Source organism: Mobula hypostoma, chromosome 5 (assembly GCF_963921235.1).
Source record: "Mobula hypostoma chromosome 5, sMobHyp1.1, whole genome shotgun sequence".
In the NCBI taxonomy this organism is placed as follows: domain Eukaryota; kingdom Metazoa; phylum Chordata; class Chondrichthyes; order Myliobatiformes; family Myliobatidae; genus Mobula; species Mobula hypostoma.
This window is the reverse complement of record NC_086101.1, coordinates 112341205-112363060: the sequence shown is the minus strand read 5'-3', so window position 1 is coordinate 112363060 and position 21856 is coordinate 112341205. Positions and strand designations below refer to the sequence as shown.

Here is a 21856-nt window from a genome sequence, read left to right as displayed (position 1 = left end):
ACATGAGTGCAGAGTTGGCCAGAATTGTCTGGGGACGAGAACGCTGGTAGGGATGATGGCAGAGTAGCAATGGTTGGAATTTCTGGAAGCAATTCGGAAGGCATAGGATATATGCATCCCAAAGAGGAAGAAGTATTCTAAAGGAAAGATGACACAACCGTGGCTAACAAAAGTCGTCAAAGCCAACATAAAAGCCAAAGAGAGGGCATATGATAACGTAAAAATTAATGGGAAGTTAGAAGATTGGGAAGCTTTTAAAAACCAACAGAAGGCTACTAAAAAAGTTATTAAGAAGGTAAAGATGGAGTACAAAAATAAACCAGCCAATAATGTTAAAGAGTATGCCAAAAGTTTCTTCAGATACATGAAGTATAAAAGAGAGGCGAGAGTGGATATCGGACCACTGGAAAACGAGCTGAATAAGTGTTTTGTGACAGTCTTCATGCAGAAGACACTAGTAGTATGGTGGAAGTTCCAGGTGTCAGGAGTCATGAAGTGTGTGAAGTTACCATAACCAGAGAGAAGGTTCTTGGGAAACTGAAAGGTCTGAAGGTAGATAAACCATCTGGACCAGATGGTGTATACACCAGGGCTGAAGATAATGATTCCAGATTTGAACAGCTTGTCATATGAAGAGCGCTTGATGGCTCTGGGTCTGTATTCACTGGGATTCCGAAAAATGAGGAGTGACCTCATTGAAGTCTATCAAATGATGAAAGGCATGAATAGAGTGGATGTGGAGAGGATGTTTTCTATGGAGGGAGAATCTAAGACCAGAGGACACAGCCTTAGAATAGATGAGGAGGACACAGCCTTAGATGGAGATGAGGAGGAACTTCTTTAGCCAGAGAGTGGTGAATCTGTAGAATCCTTTGCCACAGGCAGATGTGGAGGCCAAGTCTTTATGTATACTTAAGGCAGAGATTGATATATTCTTGTTTGGTCAGGGCTTGAAGGGATACAGGGAGAAGGCAGGAGATTGGGACTGAGAGGAAAATTGGATCATCTGTGATGAAATGGCAGAGCAGACTCAATGGGCCAAATGGCCTAATTCTGCTCCTATATCTTATGGTCTTATGGTCATTCAATGCTTCAGGGACAACTCCTTTTCCTCTGCCATCAGATTTCTAAATGGACATTGAACCAATGAACACTACCTCTCTTTTTTTTTATTTTTGTTTTTGCACTACTTATCTTAATTTAACTATTCAATATATATATGTACACTTACTGTAATTGAGTTGTTTTTTTCTATATTTATCATGTATTACTATGTACTGCTGCTGCAAAGTTAACAAATTTCATATCATACGCCAGTGATATTAAACATGATTCTGATCAGTCTACATTTGTCCTGGAATATGCTTCCCTTCAGTGTGATAGATCCAGTCAAATGGATAGAATTCCATTACACTCTGGATTGGAAGATCTTTAGAATCAGGACAACAATGCCCTACTTTTCACCAGTCTTGCTAGCCACGTGTGTGTTTGGGGTCACCTAGTTAACTCAATGGCGTGGCTAGGTTTTTGATGGTGAGGGACTGAATAGTACTGCCATTGTTGGCCACTGTCTGTAGTCTATTGTATAAGGAGGTGTGGGAGAGAATGCAGAGTGATATTCCCATTCTGATTATTCCTATATTAAAATTTTTGCTAATAAATTGGTAAAAACCTCTTCAACCAATCTCTTGCATGATGTGGTAATTTTGAGCAGAGATTATCGTTGAATAATAAATTAGTAATAATAATTATGGACTTTAAAGAAAAAGGATTAGTACAAAAGGTTCAAAGATTCATTTATCATAAAGGATGTATGCAGTATGCAACTCTCTGATTTTTTTTCTCCAGATAGCAAGAAACAAGGGAATACCATTGAAGTCATTTCAGAGAGAAACGGCAAACAAACCCCGCGCCCCCCCCCGGCACAAAAAAAGAACAGCAACCTGATCTTCAACGCCTCAAACCCTCTCCTCCCACATGAAACACAATAAGAACTTCAGCCCCCAGACTCCCCTCACCCCACACAAAAAGCCACAAGAACATTGAACCCAAATCCACCTCTCCCCATGCAAATAAACAGAGTTAGAATGGACATAGAATATAGAAAAACATAGAATATAAAAACCATAAGACTGTATTCGTTGTTGTACTATTACTAATGTATAACAGAGACAGATTGAAATAAGTGAAGCATTTTAGAAAACCTGTTTAAAAATTATTAATATTAATCTTTTTTTTAATTGAAAAATTACATAATTTCTGTATAGTTATTGGAACCATTTACTATCCAAATACTGATGTGTATACAAAGTTTGTGAGGATTTCAAAATGTATCACCCAACGTCATATGTCCAATGTGGCATGAGGTGTTTCCTGTGAAATGAGGAGCAGGAAACCAGAGGTCTGTCGGCCAGTTCTTATCGGGGAATCAGACGTGGAGAGCGTCAGCAACTTTAAATTCCTCGGTGCACTATTCCTCAGATGACCTATTCTGGTCAATTATGAAGAAAGGATGACAATGCCTCTACTTCCTTAGAAGACTGTGAAGATTCAGCATGATATCTAACAAACTTCTATAGATGTGTGGTGGAGAGTATATTAACTGATTGCATCACGGCCTGGTATGGAAATTACAATGCCCTTGATAGGAAAATTGTACAAAAAGTAGTGCATACGGCCTGGTCCATCACGGGTAAAGCCCTCCCTGTGATCAGGCAAATTTATGCAGAGTGCTGTTGCAGGAAAGCAGCATCCATCATCAAGGAACCCCGCCATCCAGGCCATGCTCTCTCCTCACTGCTACAATCTAGAAGAAGGCATAGGAGTCTCAGGACACACACCACCAAGTTCAGGAACAGTTATTACCCCTCAACAATGCTCTTGAACCAGAGGGGATAACTTCACTCAATTTCTCTGAGCTGTTCCCACAACCTGTGGACTCACTTTCTATGGCTCTGCATCTCGTGTTCTTGATACTTATTGCTTATTTTTTATTAGTTTTTTTCCTTTTGTGTTTGCATAGTTGGTTGTCTTTTGCATATTGGTTGTTTGCTTGTCCTGTCGGGTGCGGTCTTTCATTGATTCGATTGTGTTTTTTGGATTTGTTGCATATGCCTATAAGAAAATGAATATCAGGGTTGTATATCCGCAGGGGATTGGTTCCAGGACCCCCCCACAGATACCAAAATCTGTGGATGCTCAAGTCCCTTATATAAAATGGCGCAGTATTTGCATATAACCTACGCACATCCTCCCATATACTTTAAATCATCTCTAGATTACTTATAATACCTAATACAATGTAAATGCTATGTAAATAGTTGTTATACTGTATTATTTAGGGAATAATGACAAGAAAAAAAGTGGGGAAGGTGGTCCCTGATTGATGGACATTGCTTACCTGCAACGACGCTTTGTGTAGATGTGTTCAATGGTGGGCACATCTTGATTCACTGTTTTGTTTGGCAGTAAGGATAATAATCATGTTTTTTTTTATTATGGGTGGGCTTTAAAGAATTGAGGGGCAACACTGCATGCTTTATGCCAACAAAACAATTTCCATGTCTGTCTTGGGCATCCATTCATACGTTCACCACCCCAAAAGAGCATCTTCCAAATTTTGGCCTATAGCTAGTTTTGCATACTTGGTATACAGTTCTAGGGTGTACACCAAGTGCTTTTAAGGGGAAGATCAGTATGTGAGAGCGAAAGGATGAAAATGTTTCGCTAAACACAAGAGATTCTGCAGATGCTGGAAATCCAGAGTAACACATATAAAATCCTGGATGAACTCAACAAGTCAGGCAGCGTTTATGCAAATGAAAACAGTCAACATCTCTGGCTGAGTTCTTTCATCACAACTATTGAAAAATGGCACAAAATTCCTGTGGAAGCCCATGTTCATAAATGTGGGGTTAGAAAATGCTTTCTATTTATATTATATTATATTATATTACATTGTCTCCTTTGACTTTATTTGAGGTAGAAAATAGTCATAATGTCAAACCTGTTGCCGGTAGACGAATGGTGGACTTTTAACTTTTAACTTGATTGATGGACATTGTGAACAAACTATACTGGTGACACTTGTGAGCTACCTTCAGCACATTTCACTGTATGTTTCCATGTACAGTGGATTCTGGTTAATTGGACCATCAGTTAATCGGGGCAGCCGCTTACTTGGGACATCCCTTAAAAAGCATAGACTAATCGAGAAAATATGCTGCTAATTAGACGAGAGACCGTAGTTGAATTTTCTAACTAGTTACATGCACTAGTACGGCTGTTAAACACTAGACCGTGCTTAGAGCAAACAGTTTTTAAATAACGTCTGTTGCGTGTGTTTGTGCTCAAAAAGCAGTGATATTTTGTCACTGATAGTGGGTGAGAAATAAGTAATAAGGCAATTCTGAACTGTTTTGCTCACCGCGGTTTCAAGCATTCAGGATCAGAGATGCCAAAAATGGCTAGGAGTGAAAATGAAACCATTTCACTAAGTCAGGAACTGTGAAGAATTTGAAGGTATCAACAATCATCTTGAATGTTGCAATGTAAATGAAAATTTGGAGGATGCAATCGTCAAAAGCACTGTATAAAGGCAGTCCATTATTTACACTAGGGGCTTGCACTGGTTTTGTACATTGGCCTTCATCAACTGTGGGATTGAGTTTAGGAGCCGAGAGGTAATGTTGCAGCTATATAGGACCCTGGTCAGACTCCACTTGGAGTACTGTGCTCAGTTCTGGTCACCTCTCTACAGGAAGGATGTGGAAACCACAGAAAGGGTGCAGAGGAGATTTACAAGGATGTTGCCTGAATTGGGGAGCATGCCTTATGAGAATAGGTTGAGTGAACATGGGCTTTTTTCCTTGGAGCGATGGAAGATGAGAAGTGACCTGATAGAGGTGTGTAAGATGATGAAAGGCATTGATCGTGTGGATAATCAGAGGCTTTTTCCCAGGGCTGAAGTGGCTAGCATGAGAAGGCACAGTTTTAAGGTGCTTGGAAGTAGATACAGAGGAGATGTTAGGGGTAAGTTTTTTATGCAGAGAGTGGATTGGGTTGCTGGCGATGGTGGTGGAGGCAGATACGATAGGGTCTTTTAAGAGACTCCTGGATAGGTACATGGAGCTTAGAGAAATAGAGGGCTATGGGTAACCCTAGGTAATTTCTAAGGTAAGGACATGTTCGGCACAACTTTGTGGGCCGAAGAGTCTGTATTGTGCTGTAGGTTTTCTATATTTCTCAGTTGTCTGTTGTATCCAACAATGACAGGAAACCTGCTCAGGAGAGTTTTTAAAGTGGAAAAGCCATTGCACTGGTTCAGGTCCACTCTCTAGACCTCAGAAGTCCAGGTCCATCGGTACAAGCAATTTTATTCATTTACATCAAATGCACGCGGTCATTCCGTCACTTATGCACACAGTCACTTCCTCCCACGAGCACACTCTCACTCCCTCCCATGCATGCACAGCCACTCCGTCAGTCATGCGCACACAGCCACTCCGTCACTCATGCGCAAACAGCCACTCCATCACACGTGCGCACACCACTCCGTCACACATGCGCGCACACCACTCCGTCACACATGTGCTCACACCACTCCGTCACACATGCGCGCACACCACTCCGTCACACATGTGCTCACACCACTCCGTCACACATGCGCGCACACCACTCCGTCACACATGTGCTCACACCACTCTGTCACACATGCGCGCACAGGCCCTCCCCCACACGCGCGCACATTCACTCACATGCACACAGCTTCTCCCTCCCTCACAGGCTTATTATAAATATATGTATATTAAATAGATAAAAAATAGTGCAAAAATAGAAATAATCTTAAAAAATGAGATAGTGTTCATGGGTTCAATATCCATTTAGGAATCAGATGGCAGAGGGGAAGAAGCTGTTCCTGAATTGCTGAGTGTGTGCCTTCAGGTTTCTGTACCTCCTTCCTGGTGATAACAGTGAGAAGAGGGAATGTCCTGGGTGATGGCATCCTTAAAAAATGACGCTGCCTTTCTGAGGCACCATTTCTTGAAGATGTCTTGAAAACTATATCTTGAATACTACAGAGCTGTCTAATTTTACAACTTTCTGTAGTCTCTTTCGGTCCTGTGCAGTAGCCCCCACTCCCTTATACCAGGCAGTGGTGCAGCCTGTCAGAATGCTCTGCATGTTACATCTATAGATGTTTTTGTGTGTTTTAGGTGACAAACCAAATCTCTCCAAACTCCTAATGAAATATAGCCACTGTCTTGCCTTTTTCGTAGCTGCATCAATATGTTGGGACCAGGTTAGATCCTCAGATATCCTGTATTCCCTCTCATCTCCAGCTGAGATTCTACCAACAATGGTTGTGTCATCAGCAAATTTATAGATGGCATTTGAGCTATACCTAACCAGACGGTCATGGGTATAGAGAGAGAAGAGCTGTGGGCTAAACACACACCCTTGAGGTGTATCGGTTATGATCGTCAGTGAGGAGGAGATATCACCAATCTGCACAGATTATAACCTTCTGGTTAGGAAGTCAAGGATCCAATTGCAGAGGGAGCTACAGAGACCCAGGTTCTGTAATTTATCAATCAGGATTGTGGGAATGATGGTGTTAAGTGTCGAGCTATTGTCAACGAACAGCATCCTGACAATTTGAGGAATAGGAGTGATCCTTGCTATTGCTGGGCTTTTTCTAGCATGTCTCTGTGCATACATATCCCTGATGGTGGGTAGGCTGCTGCTGGTAATGCGTTGGGCAGTTTTAAGTGCCCCCCTCTTTGCTGCATTGCATTTTCCATACCATACAGTGATGCAGCATGATAGGATGCTCTCAACTGCATTCCCATCAGGGAGGAGGCCACACAGTACCCACACGAAGACTGCCAGACTCAAAAACAGTTACTTCACCCAAACTGTCAGGCTGATCAACACCTCCATCTATTAACTCATTCCACCATGCCCCTCACCACCACTACTTTATCAATTCCTGTCACAGTCACCTTATGTAACCTTATGTACAGATACTCCGGTACCTCGGGGTGGCGGGTGGAATCATGTCTCTACCAAAGGAGGTGTAAGGCACTCCTTCCCTACGCTAGCCTGCCGGTCACCATTGGGAAAGGTGTAGTACCCGCTTAGCCCTCCTCCACCTGATCAGAGTGACGTGAAACCGTGGGAGCAGGAGATGGAAGGCCGTATAAGCTGTTGGTACATATCACAAGTCCTGGTTATGTGACCACTGACACCAGGCAGACCATCTCTGAAGAGTATAGGTAATGGCTTGTAAAGGCACTGCCCAGAAGAAGGCAATGGCAAACCACTTGTACAGAAAAATTTGCCCAAGAGCAATCATGGTTGTGGAAGATCATGATTGCCCACGTCATATGACAGCACATAACAGCACATCTCCACATTTAGTGCTACTTTATGTACGTACAATCAGTCTATGCACAGTATATAAGCTAATCTTATGTAGTTATATTTATTGTGTTATTATTGTGTTCTTTGTGCTTTTTGTATTTTTGTGCTGCATCGGACCCTGAGTAACTAACATTTTATTCTCCTTTACACTTGTGTACTGATGAATGACAACAAGCAATCTTGAATGTAGATAGTCAACAACCAGGGAACACAAACCTAAAGAGAGTTGAGCACTGAATGAAGGCGATTCAGTGTTTGTCAGAATGCATTTCTAGATATCAATACACAATCCACAAGCTTTCAGATTTCTCTGAAAAGAACAGGAGTGAATTAATAAGAAAAGAAGCCCATAGAACAAATGTCTGACCTTGACCTCTGCTGTTCCTGTGGAGTTTTTCCATTTTCTCTGTGACTGTATGGGTTTCCCCTAGATGTGCTGCTAAATTAATTATCTACTGTAAACTTACCCCTTGGGTGGTGGGGTGGAGATATGTCCCTACCAAAGGACGGGTAAGATGGTCCTTTCCTCCACTAGACAACAGGTCACCTTTGGGCAAGGTGTAGCACCTGCTTAGCCCCCACCCCCCAACACCGCCTGTCAAGGTCACCTGAAGCCATGGTGGATGGTCGCTTGAGTAGTTGGTACATACCAGGATCCTGTGTCAAGGATTAATTATAATTACATCCCTCCACTTTCAATTTTCAACTGTATTTTCTCTTCTTTATCTCTATATATCCACTTACGAAACTGACAGCTTCAATTCCTACGACTTTTTATTACAAAGAAGGCCCATTAGTCTGTGGCTAGCTCCCAGCACAGCATTTGTTCAGACACATTTCCAACACCTCAACCCCACCTCCTTATTTTTCTATAACCCTGCATCCTTCTGCCAAATCCCTTTCATTTTGCTGCTTGCCTACTTTAGAAGTAGTTTCATCATAAGACCATAAGATATAGGAGCAGAATTAGGCCATTTGGCCTATCGAGTCTGCTCTGTCATTTCATCATTGCTGATCCAATATTCCTCACAACCCCAGTCTCCTGCCTTCTTCCCATATCCCTTCATGCCCTGACCAATCTATCAACCCCTGCATTAAATATACATAAAGACTTGGCCTCCACAGCTGCCTGTGGCAAAGATTTCCACAGATTCACCACTCTCTGGCTAAAGAAATTGCTCCTCATCTCCGTTCTGAAAGGATACCCCTCTATTCTGAGGCTGTGTCCTCTGGTCTTAGACTCTCCCACCATAGGAAATATCTCTTCACATCCAGTCTATCGAGGCCTTTCACTATTTCCGCCACCTCCAACGGGATCCCACCACTAAGCATATCTTTCCCTCCCCCCCTCTCTCTGCATTCCGCAGGGATCGCTCCCTACACAACTCCCTTGTCAATTCGTCCCCCCCATCCCTCCCCACTGATCTCCCTCCTGGCACTTATCCGTGTAAGCGGAACAAGTGCTACACATGCCCTTACACTTCCTCCCTTACCACCATTCAGGGCCCCAAACAGTCCTTCCAGGTGAGGCATCACTTCACCTGTGAGTCGACTGGGGTGATATACTGCGTCCGGTGCTCCCGATGTGGCCTTTTATATATTGGTGAGACCCGACGCAGACTGGGAGACCGCTTTGCTGAACATCTACGCTCTGTCCGCCAGAGAAAGCAGGATCTCCCAGTGGCCACACATTTTAATTCCACATCCCATTCCCATTCTGACATGTCTATCCACGGCCTCCTCTACTGTAAAGATGAAGCCACACTCAGGTTGGAGGAACAACACCTTATATTCCGTATGGGTAGCCTCCAACCTGATGGCATGAACATTGACTTCTCTAACTTCCGCTAGGCCCCACCTCCCCCTCGTACCCCATCTGTTACTCTTTTTTATGCACACATTCTTTCTCTCACTCTCCTTTTTCTCCCTCTGTCCCTCTGAATATACCTCTTGCCCATCCTCTGGGTCACCCCCCCCCGTCTTTCTTCCCGGACCTCCTGTCCCATGATCCTCTCGTATCCCCTTCTGCCTATCACCTGTCCAGCTCTCGGCTCCATCCCTCCCCCTCCTGTCTTCTCCTATCATTTTGCATCTCCCCCTCCCCCTCCAGCTTTCAAATCCCTTACTCACTCTTCCTTCAGTTAGTCCTGACGAAGGGTCTCGGCCTGAAACGTCGACTGCGCCTCTTCCTATAGATGCTGCCTGGCCTGCTGCGTTCACCAGCAACTTTTATGTGTGTTGCTTGAATTTCCAGCATCTGCAGAATTCCTGTTGTTTTCCTTTCACTATTTAATAGGTTTCACTGAGGTTACCCCTCATTCATCTGAATTTCAGTGAATACAGGTCCATAGCCATCAAACACTCTTCATATGACAAGCCATTTAATCCTGGAATCATTTTTGTGAACCTCCTTTGAACCCTCTCCAATTTCAGTACATCCTTTCTAAGATAAGTGGCCCATAACTGGTCACAATACTCCGAGTGAGGCCTCACCAGTGCTTTATAAAGTCTCAATATTACATCCTTGATTTTGATCATCATCAGTATTAGAAGCAGGTTTATTATCACAGGCATATGTCATAAAATTTGTTGTTATGTGTCAGCAGTACATTGTAATATATAATAATAAAAACTGTGAATTACTTATATGTTAAATAGGTAATGCAAAAATAGTGAGGTAGTGTTCACGGGTTCAATATCCATTCAGAAATCTGATGGTGGGGGGGAGGAAGTTGTTCCTGAATTGTGAGTGTGTGCCTTCAGGCTTCTATACCTCCTTCCTGATGGTAGCAATGAGAAGAGGGTATGTGGTGGGTGATGGGCGTCCTTATTGAAGGACGCCACCATTCTGAGGCATCGTTCCTTGAAGATATCCTGAATGCTGGGAAAGCTAGTGCCTATGAAGGAGCTGACTGAGTTTACAACTCATTATGTGCCATGTTGTATGATGTGGGCAATCATGGCCTTTACCCTGACTATTCTTGGCAAATCCACCACCCACAACCTGCTCCTATGGCTTCACGTGACCCTGATGGGGCTGGGGTCCTGCGGTGGCTAAGTAGGTTCTACACTTTGCCCAAGGGTGACCTGCAGGCTAGCGGAGGGAAAGAGCACCTTACACCTCCTTTGGCAGAGTCGCATCTCCACCCCGCTGAAGCTTTGTTTCTGTAGTAAAATTTCCCCATAGACCCTGAGAGGGGTGGGAGGTAGTAGAGAATGTGGATAAGTGGTGGAGAATCCCTATTTTGGAGGATTCATTGTGAATTCATTAATCTTCATCTTTGTTTGATTAGTCAGAAATGGATGAATGAAAAAAAGAGTTTTTAACCCATTAAGAATGTATTTTTCCCACTGAGCCACAAGTAGTTTGTCGGGCACTCCCAAATTTTCCTAATCATTTCAAAGAGGCTAAAGAGGCAATGCCAATGAAATCTAAAAGATTCAAAGATTCAAAGTACATTTATTATCAAAGTATATGTACAGTATACAACCTTGCGATTCGTCTTCCCCATGGACAAAACCCATTCAAAGAAAAACATCAATCCTCCCCCACACACAAAAAAATCGCGTAAATGGCAACAAAAAAAATAACAAAAAACGCAAAATATAAAATACAAAATCGAAAGGGTCCAGGTATATTCAGTTCAGCATATTATTTACAGGCCACTCTGATCCAAAATCACCCAAAATAGCAGCAAAAAAACAGGAGTGACCTGAAACCAGATACACATCATAACATGAACTACAGAGTCCAACCCACGAACTGTATCGATTAAACAATGAGGAGCAGTTTTTAAATCTAATGATGCGGAAATGAATGCTAGGATGAGGTGGGACACATCATCAGTATGGGGTCATTGGGTATTTCAGGACTTTCAACATCAGACACCCTTTTCCAGGCAACCCAGCCAGAGTTGATCAGGCTACAGCCTTGTGTCCCAGCAGCATTGGTCCACCAGTCATACCTCTTGATTCATAGCCATCTGGAGGCTCGTTCAGTGTTTGTGACGGTCATAATGGCTCTTCTCTTAGCAGCCAAGGACAAAATAGGTTCTGCAGAGTGAGCAGCCAGCAAAACCTCCATAGACTCACAACATTCCCTCCACCCCTGTTTCTGGCATTGCTAATATTATAACTTGGATAACTGAACCACAAGACCCCATGGATTCAGTTGATAAAATTTCACTTGGTCTACTTACTGTTCCTGAGAGTTAACCTAACCTCCCTGACACACGTTTGTTGCCTATTTAGATACTGGTCTATCTTTAGATGACTGACAGCCAGATTTCTGCTAGTGTCAGATATATGCACATTCAGCTTTGTTTTTGTATTGTTCTTACAACGAGAGCATTCAGTTTCCATTAGATCCCTCCCTAAAATAATATTGCAAAGCCCACCACTGAGCAGCTCACATCTGACAGGCAGTTTTGTTTTTGTCACAGATATTACCACATGTTGGGAAGAGAATAGGTTAAGGGTGAAAGGTGAAATGTTTAAGGGGAACTTCTTCAGAGGGTGGTGAGAGTGTGGAACGATCTACCTGTGGAAATAGTGGATGCGGGTTCAATTGCAACATTTAAGAGAAGTTTGGATAGGTACGTGGATGGGAGGGTTATGGGCGGCTACGGTCCAGGTACAAGACGATGGGACTAGGCAGATTAATAGTTCAGCATGGACTAGATGGGCTTAACAGCTTGTTTCTCTGCTGTAGTGCTCTATGACTCTATGTTAACTCTATGTTCTCTGTGTTCTTTATGTTTACTCCAACTTAGGACTTCTTGCAGTTCTAATGATGTTATTCGGTTACATAAAACCTGCAAAGTCAACTCCTCTCCAACCAATCTGTGACATCCGGGTGCTGGACAATTACATTAGAGAAGCAAAGAATGCTGCGAATACAGCGGTAGGCCATTATGTGAATTTCTGTGGCATAACGCAGTGTTTCATTTGTGCTTGAGACTGACCCCTTGATTGTCCATTGTCCTCAACAATAGATTAATACAGGACACTTCAGAAATTGGGGAGCCATAGCATCTGCTTAATTTTTGTCTTTCTTAACAGACATTCTAATGTCTCGGTAAAACTTTGAAAGTTCCTTTCCAAGTTGGAGATAAAGTTGAGGTTGAGGGTGGGGTTAGTAGTATACTTACACAATTGACAACAATTCTTTTTATATGCAGGGAAAAATAAAGGCCTGTACGATCCTGTTCTCAATCTATTTAAAACCATAATAGTTAAGTTTCTGTACTAGCAATTTAAGGGACTGCACTACAAACCTGACAACTTACTTCAAATGTCACCGTCCATCTGGTCATCAATATTATTTTGGGGAGAAATTCTATCACAAATAAACTTGCCTTAGCTTTCCAGCCGGGTACAGGTATCAAATATAACTGACATTCTGATGACAAACTCTGCCATCTATGAAGCTTGGCTCTTAACTGCTCTCAGAAATAGGCAAGATAATACATATTTTTTTTAAAAAGCAATAATGCTAGAAATTAATGGTCTTAGAAGAAAAACGAGAGAGAAAAGATCAAAATGTACCCAACCCAACTCCAATAATATTTAATGCTATATATGAATGTCAAATGATGCATTAATCAAAACAGCAAAGTTTAACTTGGGATAATAGGGCAATGCTTCCAACCTGATGAGTGTGCTTAAAATGACTCAAGAACCCTGTAGAGAACTATCATTTACCTTCCCATGAGGTCTTCTACTACAAGTTGTGGAAAATCTGTGAATATCCTGGAGAAATTGCATAATCGTTGATGGGTCAAAGTTGATATACCGTAGATGACTGGATAACTCACATTCTGTTGATGCCAATTGTTAAGGGATTTTTAAAAAATATATAGGGTGGTAGCTAATCTTAAAATCTTACTCATTTATGCATTCCATAAAATTAGATCTGGGAAATTGTCTTTATCCCAAGATTCAAAGTTCAAAAGTATATTATTATCAAAGTACATATATATCACCATAGAAAACCATGAGATTTGATGAATCCCAAAGTATGTACTTTTCCTCTAACTAGAGACGTGAAAAGAATTGCATTAGCTTTCACTGATGGGTGTCAATCAATCATATATACTGATATAATTTCATATCTCTTGATAGTGTGATTTGCTTTAGCAGTGTCATTGATGCTCATGGATCAGGAAGCCTCCATGATCCATTCTCTATCACCTGAGTCAGCTAACCTGCCATATGTTCGGCTCACTTCACCTCAGGAGATCAGACAGGTTTCCATTGCCATTAGGAAGTGAATGCCAGGTGAAAACAAGGTTTAGTTTGCTTCACTCTCTCTCACCAAAGAATCAAAATGGCCTATAAAACCTCACCTAGTCTTAGGACACCCCAGCACAGAAACAAGCCCTTCAGCTCATCCAGTCTGTGCCAAACTATTATTCTGCCCAGTGCCATCAACTTGTACCTAAACCATAACCCTCTATACTCCTCGCATCTATGTACCTATCCAAATTTCTCTTAAGTGTTGAAATTGAACTTCCGTCCATCATTTCCACTGGCAGCTCATTCCACACTCGCACCACCCTCTGAGTGAAGAAGTTTCCCCTCATGTTCCCCTTAAACATTTCACCTTTCACCCTGAACCCATGACCTCTAGTTTTAGCCTCATACAACCTCAGTGGAAAAAGCCTGCTTGCATTTACTCTATCTGTACTCCTCAATTTTGTATACCTCTATCAAATCACTCCTCATTCTTCTATGCTCTATGGAATAAAGTCCTAACCTATTCAACCTTTCCCCTATAATTCAGGTCCTCAAGTCCTGGTAACATCCTTGTGAATTTCTCTGTGCTCTTTCAATCTTATTATCTTTCCTGTAGTTATGTGATCAGAGCTGCAAACAGTATTACAAATTAGGCCTCACCAACATCTTATGCAATTTCAACGTAACACCTCAACTGCTATACTTCATTCTTTGATTTATGAAGGCCAATGTGCCAAAAGCTCTCTTCACAATCCTATCTACCTGTGACGCCACTTTAAAATAATTATGGATTTGTGTTCCCAGATTCCCCTGTTCTACTGCACTCCGTATAAGTCTTACCATGGTTTGTCCTCACAAAGTGCAACTATTTTGGGCAGAGGACTGTGGATGGGAATGGAATGCTGGGGAGAGGAATTTAGGACGGGGCTTCATGTGTTACGACCCTGATAATATCCAGTGGAGGGTGAGTAAATGCAACCACCACACATCCTCCTAGAACTAAGTGACAACATACTGGGGAAGATTGTAAGTAATGCCAGGCTTCCCAGAAATTTCAGTTGTTGACACAAGGCATGGTGACCTGGAATGAGCCTCACTGTTCCCTGTTCTAATGATAGTCATTCTGAAAGATGCAGAGGTTACCTCTAATTAGGAAACAGAAATGGCAAGCTTCCCTCAAGGGCCACACCACCCATGTTCTTTTCTCATCAGGTAGAAGGTACAAGAGCCTCAGGACTCACACCACCAAGCTCAAGAACAGTTACTGTTCTCAAACAAAAGAGGATACTACACTCACTTGCCCATCCATTGAGCTGTTCCCATAACCAATGATCTCACTTTAAGGACTCTTTATCTCATTATCTCATGTTCTCGTTATTTATTACTATTTATTTATATTTGTATTTGCACAGTTTGTTGCCTTTTGCACTCTGGTTGATCTTTCAATTATCTAGTTTATAGTTACTATTCTATTGATTTATTGAGTATGCCTGCAGGAAAGTGAATCTCAGGGTTGTATGTACTCTGATAATAAAATTTATTTTGAACTTGAACCCAGTCTGGTTAGTGGTCTTCTTATCGGACCCACTACCCACCTTCCTCTGCTCTCCAGACTCTACAGTAATGGTACAAATGACGTAGGCAGGAAGAGCTCGAGACAGGACAGTCATCATGCAACCACATTGCATCGCCTTGTTTTGAACATGCCCCATCATTAAGGGACTCCAGTTATCATTTCACACTGCCAGTGGGCCTGTCGTCAGATTCCACTTCCCACTATTTCTGTAAATGCCTAACTTGGTGATTGTGAAAGCAGTTAGCTCCTCTGTTAAAAAAGCAGAGAGTGGAATTTCACACCAGCATGATAAGTGTTTAGCTGATAACATTCCTTACTGTCGTCTTCAGCCTGCAATGATTTTTGAAACAGAAGGCTAGTGCTGACTAATTCTTTTGGATGTGTAGAGCGGATTACCACCAAATAGATCAGTTTTACCCCTGTTGGCACTTATGTGATAGATGCAGTACCTTTGTCTGTAGCAGCTCTCCATCAATCCATCTGTTACTGCAACGCCCCATCTCTCACCCTCATTCCTCTTGCGGTCTGTCTCTTCTTAAGGAGATTTGGTACATCACCTAAAATACTCACAGATTTCTACAGATATACCGTGGAGAGCATTCTAACTGGATGCATCAGCAACACATATCAAAGTTGCTGGTGAACGCAGCAGGCCAGGCAGCATCTCTAGGAAGGGGTACAGTCGACGTTTCAGGCCGAGACCCTTCGTCAGGACTAACTGAAGGAAGAGTGAGTAAGGGATTTGAAAGTGGGAGGGGGAGGGGGAGATCCAAAATGATAGGAGAAGACAGGAGGGGGAGGGATGGAGCCAAGAGCTGGACAGGTGATTGGGAAAGGGGATACGAGAGGATCATAGGACAGGAGGTCCGGGAAGAAAGACAAGGCGGGGGGGAACCCAGAGGATGGGGAAGGGGTATAGTCAGAGGGACAGAGTGCTTGAATTTCCAGCATCTGCAGAATTCCTGTTGGATGCATCAGTGTCTGGTATGGGGGGTGGGGGAGCTACTGCAAAGATCAAAGGAAACTGCAGAGAGTCGTAAACTTAGTTGGCTCCATCATGGGCACTGGCTTCTGTAGCATCCAGGACATCTTCAAGGAGCGGTGCCTCAAAAAGGCAGCATCTATCTTTAAGGACCCCCATCACCCAGGACATACCCTCTTCTCATTGCTACCATCAGGAAGGAGGTACAGAAGCCTGAAGGCACACACTCAATGATTCAACTTCTTCCCCTCTGCCATCAGATTTCTGAATGGACGTTGACCCCATGAATACTACCTCACTACTTTTTATTTCTATTTTTGCACTACTTATTTAATTTAACTATTTAATATGTATATCCTTACTGTAATTCACAGTTTTTCTCTTTTCTATTATTATGCATTACATTGTACTGCTGCTGCAAAGTTAGCAATGTTCACGATATATGCCAGTGATATTACTGGTGGACATGGTGGAGGATTACAAATACCTGGGGATACGAATTAACAATAAACTGGACTGGTCAAAGAACACTGAGGCTGTCTACAAGAAGGGTCAGAGCCGTCTCTATTTCCTGAGGAGACTGAGGTCCTTTAACATCTGTTGGACAATGTTGAGGATGTTCTACGAGTCTGTGGTGGCCAGTGCTATCATGTTTGCTGTTGTGTGCTGGGGCAGCAGGCTGAGGGTAGCAGACACCAACAGAATCAACAAACTCATTCGTAAGGCCAGTGATGTTGTGGGGATGGAACTGGACTCTCTCACAGTGGTGTCTGAAAAGAGGATGCTGTGCAAGTTGCATGCCATCTTGGACAATGTCTCCCATCCACTACATAATGTACTGGTCGGGCACAGGAGTACATTCAGCCAGAGACTCATTCCACCGAGATGCAGCACAGAGCGTCATAGGAAGTCATTCCTGCCTGTGGCCGGCAAACCTTACAACTCCTCCCTTGGAGGGTCAGTCACCCTGAGCCAATAGGCTGGTCCTGGACTTATTTCCTGGCATAATTTACATATTACTATTTAACTATTTATGGTTTTATTACTATTTATTACTTATGATGCAACTGTAATGAAAACCAATTTCCCCCGGGATCAATAAAGTATGACTATGACTATGACTATGACTATTAAACCTGATTCTGGTGACATGATGGAGGAACTCGGTGGGACAGGCAGCATCCATGGAAAGGAATAAACAATAGATGTTTCCTAGGATTATATAGGAGCAGAATTAGGTTATTTGGCCTATAGAGTCTGCTCTAATATTTGATCATGGCTGATCCATTTCCCTCTCAGCCCCAATCTCCTGCCCTAATCCCCTGTATCCATTTATGCCCTGATGAATCAAGAATCTATCAACCTATTCCTTAAATATACCCAATGACTTGGCCTCCACAGCCGCCTGTGCAATGAATTCCACAGCTTCACCCTCTCTGGCTAAAGAAATTCTTCCTCATCTCCATTCTGAATGGATGTCCCTCTATTCTGAGGCTGTGACCTCTGGTCTTAGAGTGACGAAAGTTCTCCTTAAATGTTGATCGCCAAGTTTCTCCAGAATTATGTGTGTTTATGCACCTCTACCACCACCCCCACCCTACCTTTGCACCATAACCCTCTGAACACCTCTTCAATTCCTCCAAATTCAGCTTGCATCTCTGTGTCACATTTTGGATCTCCTTTCCTCTGCATCTCCTTCACGTCAGTCTGTCATCCACTTTGAATATAGGAAAGACAAATCAAGTGTTAACACACAAAATGTTGGAAGAACTCAACAGGTCAGGCAGCATCTACAGAGAGAAATAAAAAGTTCACATCAGTATTCTCTTATTAGTACTCAATTAGGATTTGTGGAGGAGGAGAGGCGCTGGGCACTGTATTAATCACTAAACATTCTTGCTTAAGCACCCAAACTGATAAAGATGACTGATGGAATGGGTATTTTGCTTGTATACTTTTGGGCGGCAGGATGGAGATATGTCTCTACCAGAGGAGGTGTAAGGCATTCCTTCCCTCCGCTAACCCAAAGGTCACCCTTGGGCAAGGTGTAGTACCTGTTTAGCCCCCCCAATCAGGGTCATGTGAAGTAATGGGAATGGGTGGTGAATGATCGTATGAGCAGCTGGTGCATATCACAAGTCCTGGTCTATTTGTTTATTTACTGGTGTACAGTGCACAATAGGCCCTTCTGGCTCTTCGAATCGTGCCGCCCAACAATCCCCCAATTTAACCCTAGCCTAATTACAAAGATCAATTAACCTACCAACCAGTATGTCTTTGGAATGTGGGAGGAAACTGGAGCATCTAGAGGAAACCCACGTGGTCACAGGGAGAATGCACAAGCTCCTTGTAGGTAGCGGCGGGAATTGAACCCGCGTCACTGGTAATGTAAAGTGTTGTGCTAATCACTGTGCCACCCTGTGACCACTGATGCCAGACAGACTACCTCTGAAGCGTATTGATAATGGCTGGGGTCACCCATCTTGTAAAGACACTGCCCAGAAGAAGGCAATGGCAAACAACTTGTGCAGAAAAATTTGCCAGGAACATGGTTACAGACCATGATCGCCTGCATCATACGACATGGCACATAATGATGGTGATTAAAGGGAAGATGATACTGTATTTATATTGAGCCTGTCTGGATTATTCCATCCATTTATAGTATGCACTCATGGGATTAGGTGTAGTCTAGATACACCAGTCAATAGCAGGGTTTAAACAGTTAGATTAAGATGACAGGTTACATCTTCAATGGGTTAGATGCAATCCAGACGCACTGGATTGATAGCAAGGTTTAAGCAGTTAGGTCAAGATGACAGGTTCCATCAGCTTATCTGGCATTCCTTCAGGATTAGAGGAATGAGGGTGTTAAACATAAAGGTTGGTGGGCAGGAGAGTTGAGTCAAAACCCACAAAGAGAGCATAGGAAAGGATTTGAGCCAGTAGATTCAGAATAAAGGGGTATAAGATTAGAGCCGGGCTATTCATAGAGCACTATTGCTATATTTATACTCTATTCTTGGTTGTTGCTATATTTATACTCTATTCTTGGTTGGTGCAACTGTAACGAAACCCAATTTCCCTCGGGATCAATAAAGTATGGCTATGACTATGACTACAGCACAGCAACAGGCACTTCAGCCCATCTATTCCATAGGAATTCCAAAGAAGGGCGGTGGAAATCTGATATGCACTGCACACTGACATTTCACCCCCCCACCCCTCCCCCCCCCCACCACAGGTAATGCCACCAGGGGTCTGGGATGGTAAATTAAATTTCCAGGGTTTATAGTGATTTTGTCTCATAACGAGGAACATCAAAGGTTAAAGAAATAGATTTGAGCACAGATGAGTATATGTCACCAAGAGGATGTGGCCACAATCATCATGAGGAAATGGTGAGGATGGATTGGGCATGTGATGAGAAAAGAGACCCACTCTATCATCAAGGCAGCACTTCATTGGATCCCTGAAGGGCAGAGGAAACACGGGACACCAAAGACAACTTGGCACCATACTGTAGAGGTAGACATGAGGACTCTGAACCATACTTGGGGCACAATACAGAAGATGGCCAAAGACAGACAGAAAGGGAGAACCTTCATTGTTGCCCTAAATGCCAGCAGTATAACAGACAGTAACTAACTAACAGATGAGCCAAGGTTTAAATAAAGTGGAAGAGGCTCGTGAAGCTGAGTAGATTACTCCGACATATCTAAAATTCTACCAGCCGCCTGCCACAGTCCCCTTCTCTCCTTAGTTTCAGTTCCCTTTCACTGCTCCATAAAGTACCTTGAGATGCCATTCTGCATGGTAGAGGTTGCATAAAAACATGCTCTGATGCCCTAGTAAAAGGCTGGGAAGTTTATTGCCCTGCGTGGGACAATAGATATAGCTTAGCATTGCAAAATAACCCCCCCCCAAGACACAAGTGGGCTACAAATTGTGTGAAATGTGCCAACCCTGGCCCTTCCTCTGTGCTGCTACTAACCACCTCTCTTGCCTATTGGTCAACTTGTAGTCAACAATTAGTCAAGGAAGAATGGTTTATTTTGTAGCACAAAATCAGTGAAAGCAAATCCATTCACTTCTGTGGAGAATTAAACAGATCATAGTGTAAACTTAGCATCTAATTTGCCATTGTCCACTTGCTGTTGTTGCCAAATAGTGAGTTTGTCCTTTGTATATGTGTAAAGATGGCACCAACAATGTCATCCTCTCCAGCTCTATGCAGGACCTCCAGCCCTGCTAATGATACCAACCCCATCGCCCACCTCAATATTTTTGTTCCTTCTGGTTGTAACCTCAGTAGGTAAGGTTCAATAGGGAAGGAGGTACAGGAGCCTTAGATCCCCAACCACCAGGATCAGGAACTGTTATTACCCTACAACCATCAGGCTCCCGAACCAGAGTGGATAACCACAACAGTGAAAGTGGACACACTTTCAAGGACTCAACAATTCATGTTCTCAATGTTATTTATTTATTATTATTTGGTGTTTTTTTGCATATTGGTGGTTTTTCAGTCATTATTTGTGTGTAAGTTTCTCATTCACTCTATAGTGTTTCTTTGTTCTACTGTGAATGCCCGCACAAATCTTGGGTTCGTGTACGGTGACATATATGTACTTTGAACTTTGAATACTGACCCTTGTCTCATTGTGATGTGTGATTCCATTTAGAAACAGTGTGAGGAAACCTGTGCACTCCCAGGAAATTTCACTCTTCCGAAAACCAGTGTCAGCTACAGAGAATGGGCAGCAAAGGATGTAAGTGTATCCTTTTTCTATGGTTGCACTGATAAGCAAATAACGGGAAGGGTGTCTGACAAAACACCAATCTTTAGCCTGTCAACATCAGAAGAATTAAGGAGTATATAAAGAAATAGCAAGAAGGTTGAGTTGCGGTTGAAGATTAGCCATAGTCTTCTTGAATGGCAGAGTAGGGTTGAGTAGCTGAATGGCTACTTAGAAGAGAACAAGACAACTGGAACAGGAATAGGCCACCAGGCCAGCTCCACCATTCAATTTGGTCATAGTTTATCTACACCAGGCCTCACTTCCTGCGCCAAATGCAGTTACTTGGCTTCCTGGAATCCTGACCTTCCAGGGACATTTGAATTTTATTCAGAGAGGTGGAAAGGACACAGATTCTAAATTCTGGACAGAAGGGAAAGGTACATGGGGCAGAAGTTACATCCATCCATCCATCTATCCATCCGTCTGTCCATCCATCCACCCAACCAATCAACAAAACAAACAACCAACCAACCTGCCAACCTGTTCTAACAAACTTATACCATCCAATTACATCCAGGTGAACCAATTAACCTACCAACCCAAATGTCTTTGGAATATAAGGGGAAACTGGAGCTCGTGGAGGAAGCACTATAAAATGTTATTCTAGCCACTAGGCTATCATGTCACCATCTTAGGGGGAGAAAATGGGCCAAAAAGTTCAAAGGGCACATGATAAAAACAGACTGCTGGGATTGCTACATTGAGGGCTGGTATCGGCTTGGTAGGACAAATAGCCTCCCCTGCATCATGCACTTTTAGCATTCTATTTTAGGAGAGGGAATATAGTGAGCACAGTAATGTAGTGGTTAGCACAATGCTTTACAGTACAAGTAA

The 21856-nt window shown here is 42.8% G+C and overlaps 1 protein-coding gene across 3 annotated transcripts in view; it reads left to right on the top strand.

The window, feature by feature from the left end:
- epoa (erythropoietin a) overlaps window positions 1-21856 on the top strand; it is a 101454-nt gene that overhangs the window by 49458 nt on the left and 30140 nt on the right. For all 3 annotated transcript variants that reach the window (XM_063048782.1, XM_063048781.1, XM_063048783.1), the window contains exons 2-3: window positions 12198-12328; window positions 20906-20992. In XM_063048782.1, the coding sequence (XP_062904852.1) occupies window positions 12198-12328; window positions 20906-20992 (218 nt within the window). The remainder of the gene's footprint in view (window positions 1-12197; window positions 12329-20905; window positions 20993-21856) is intronic.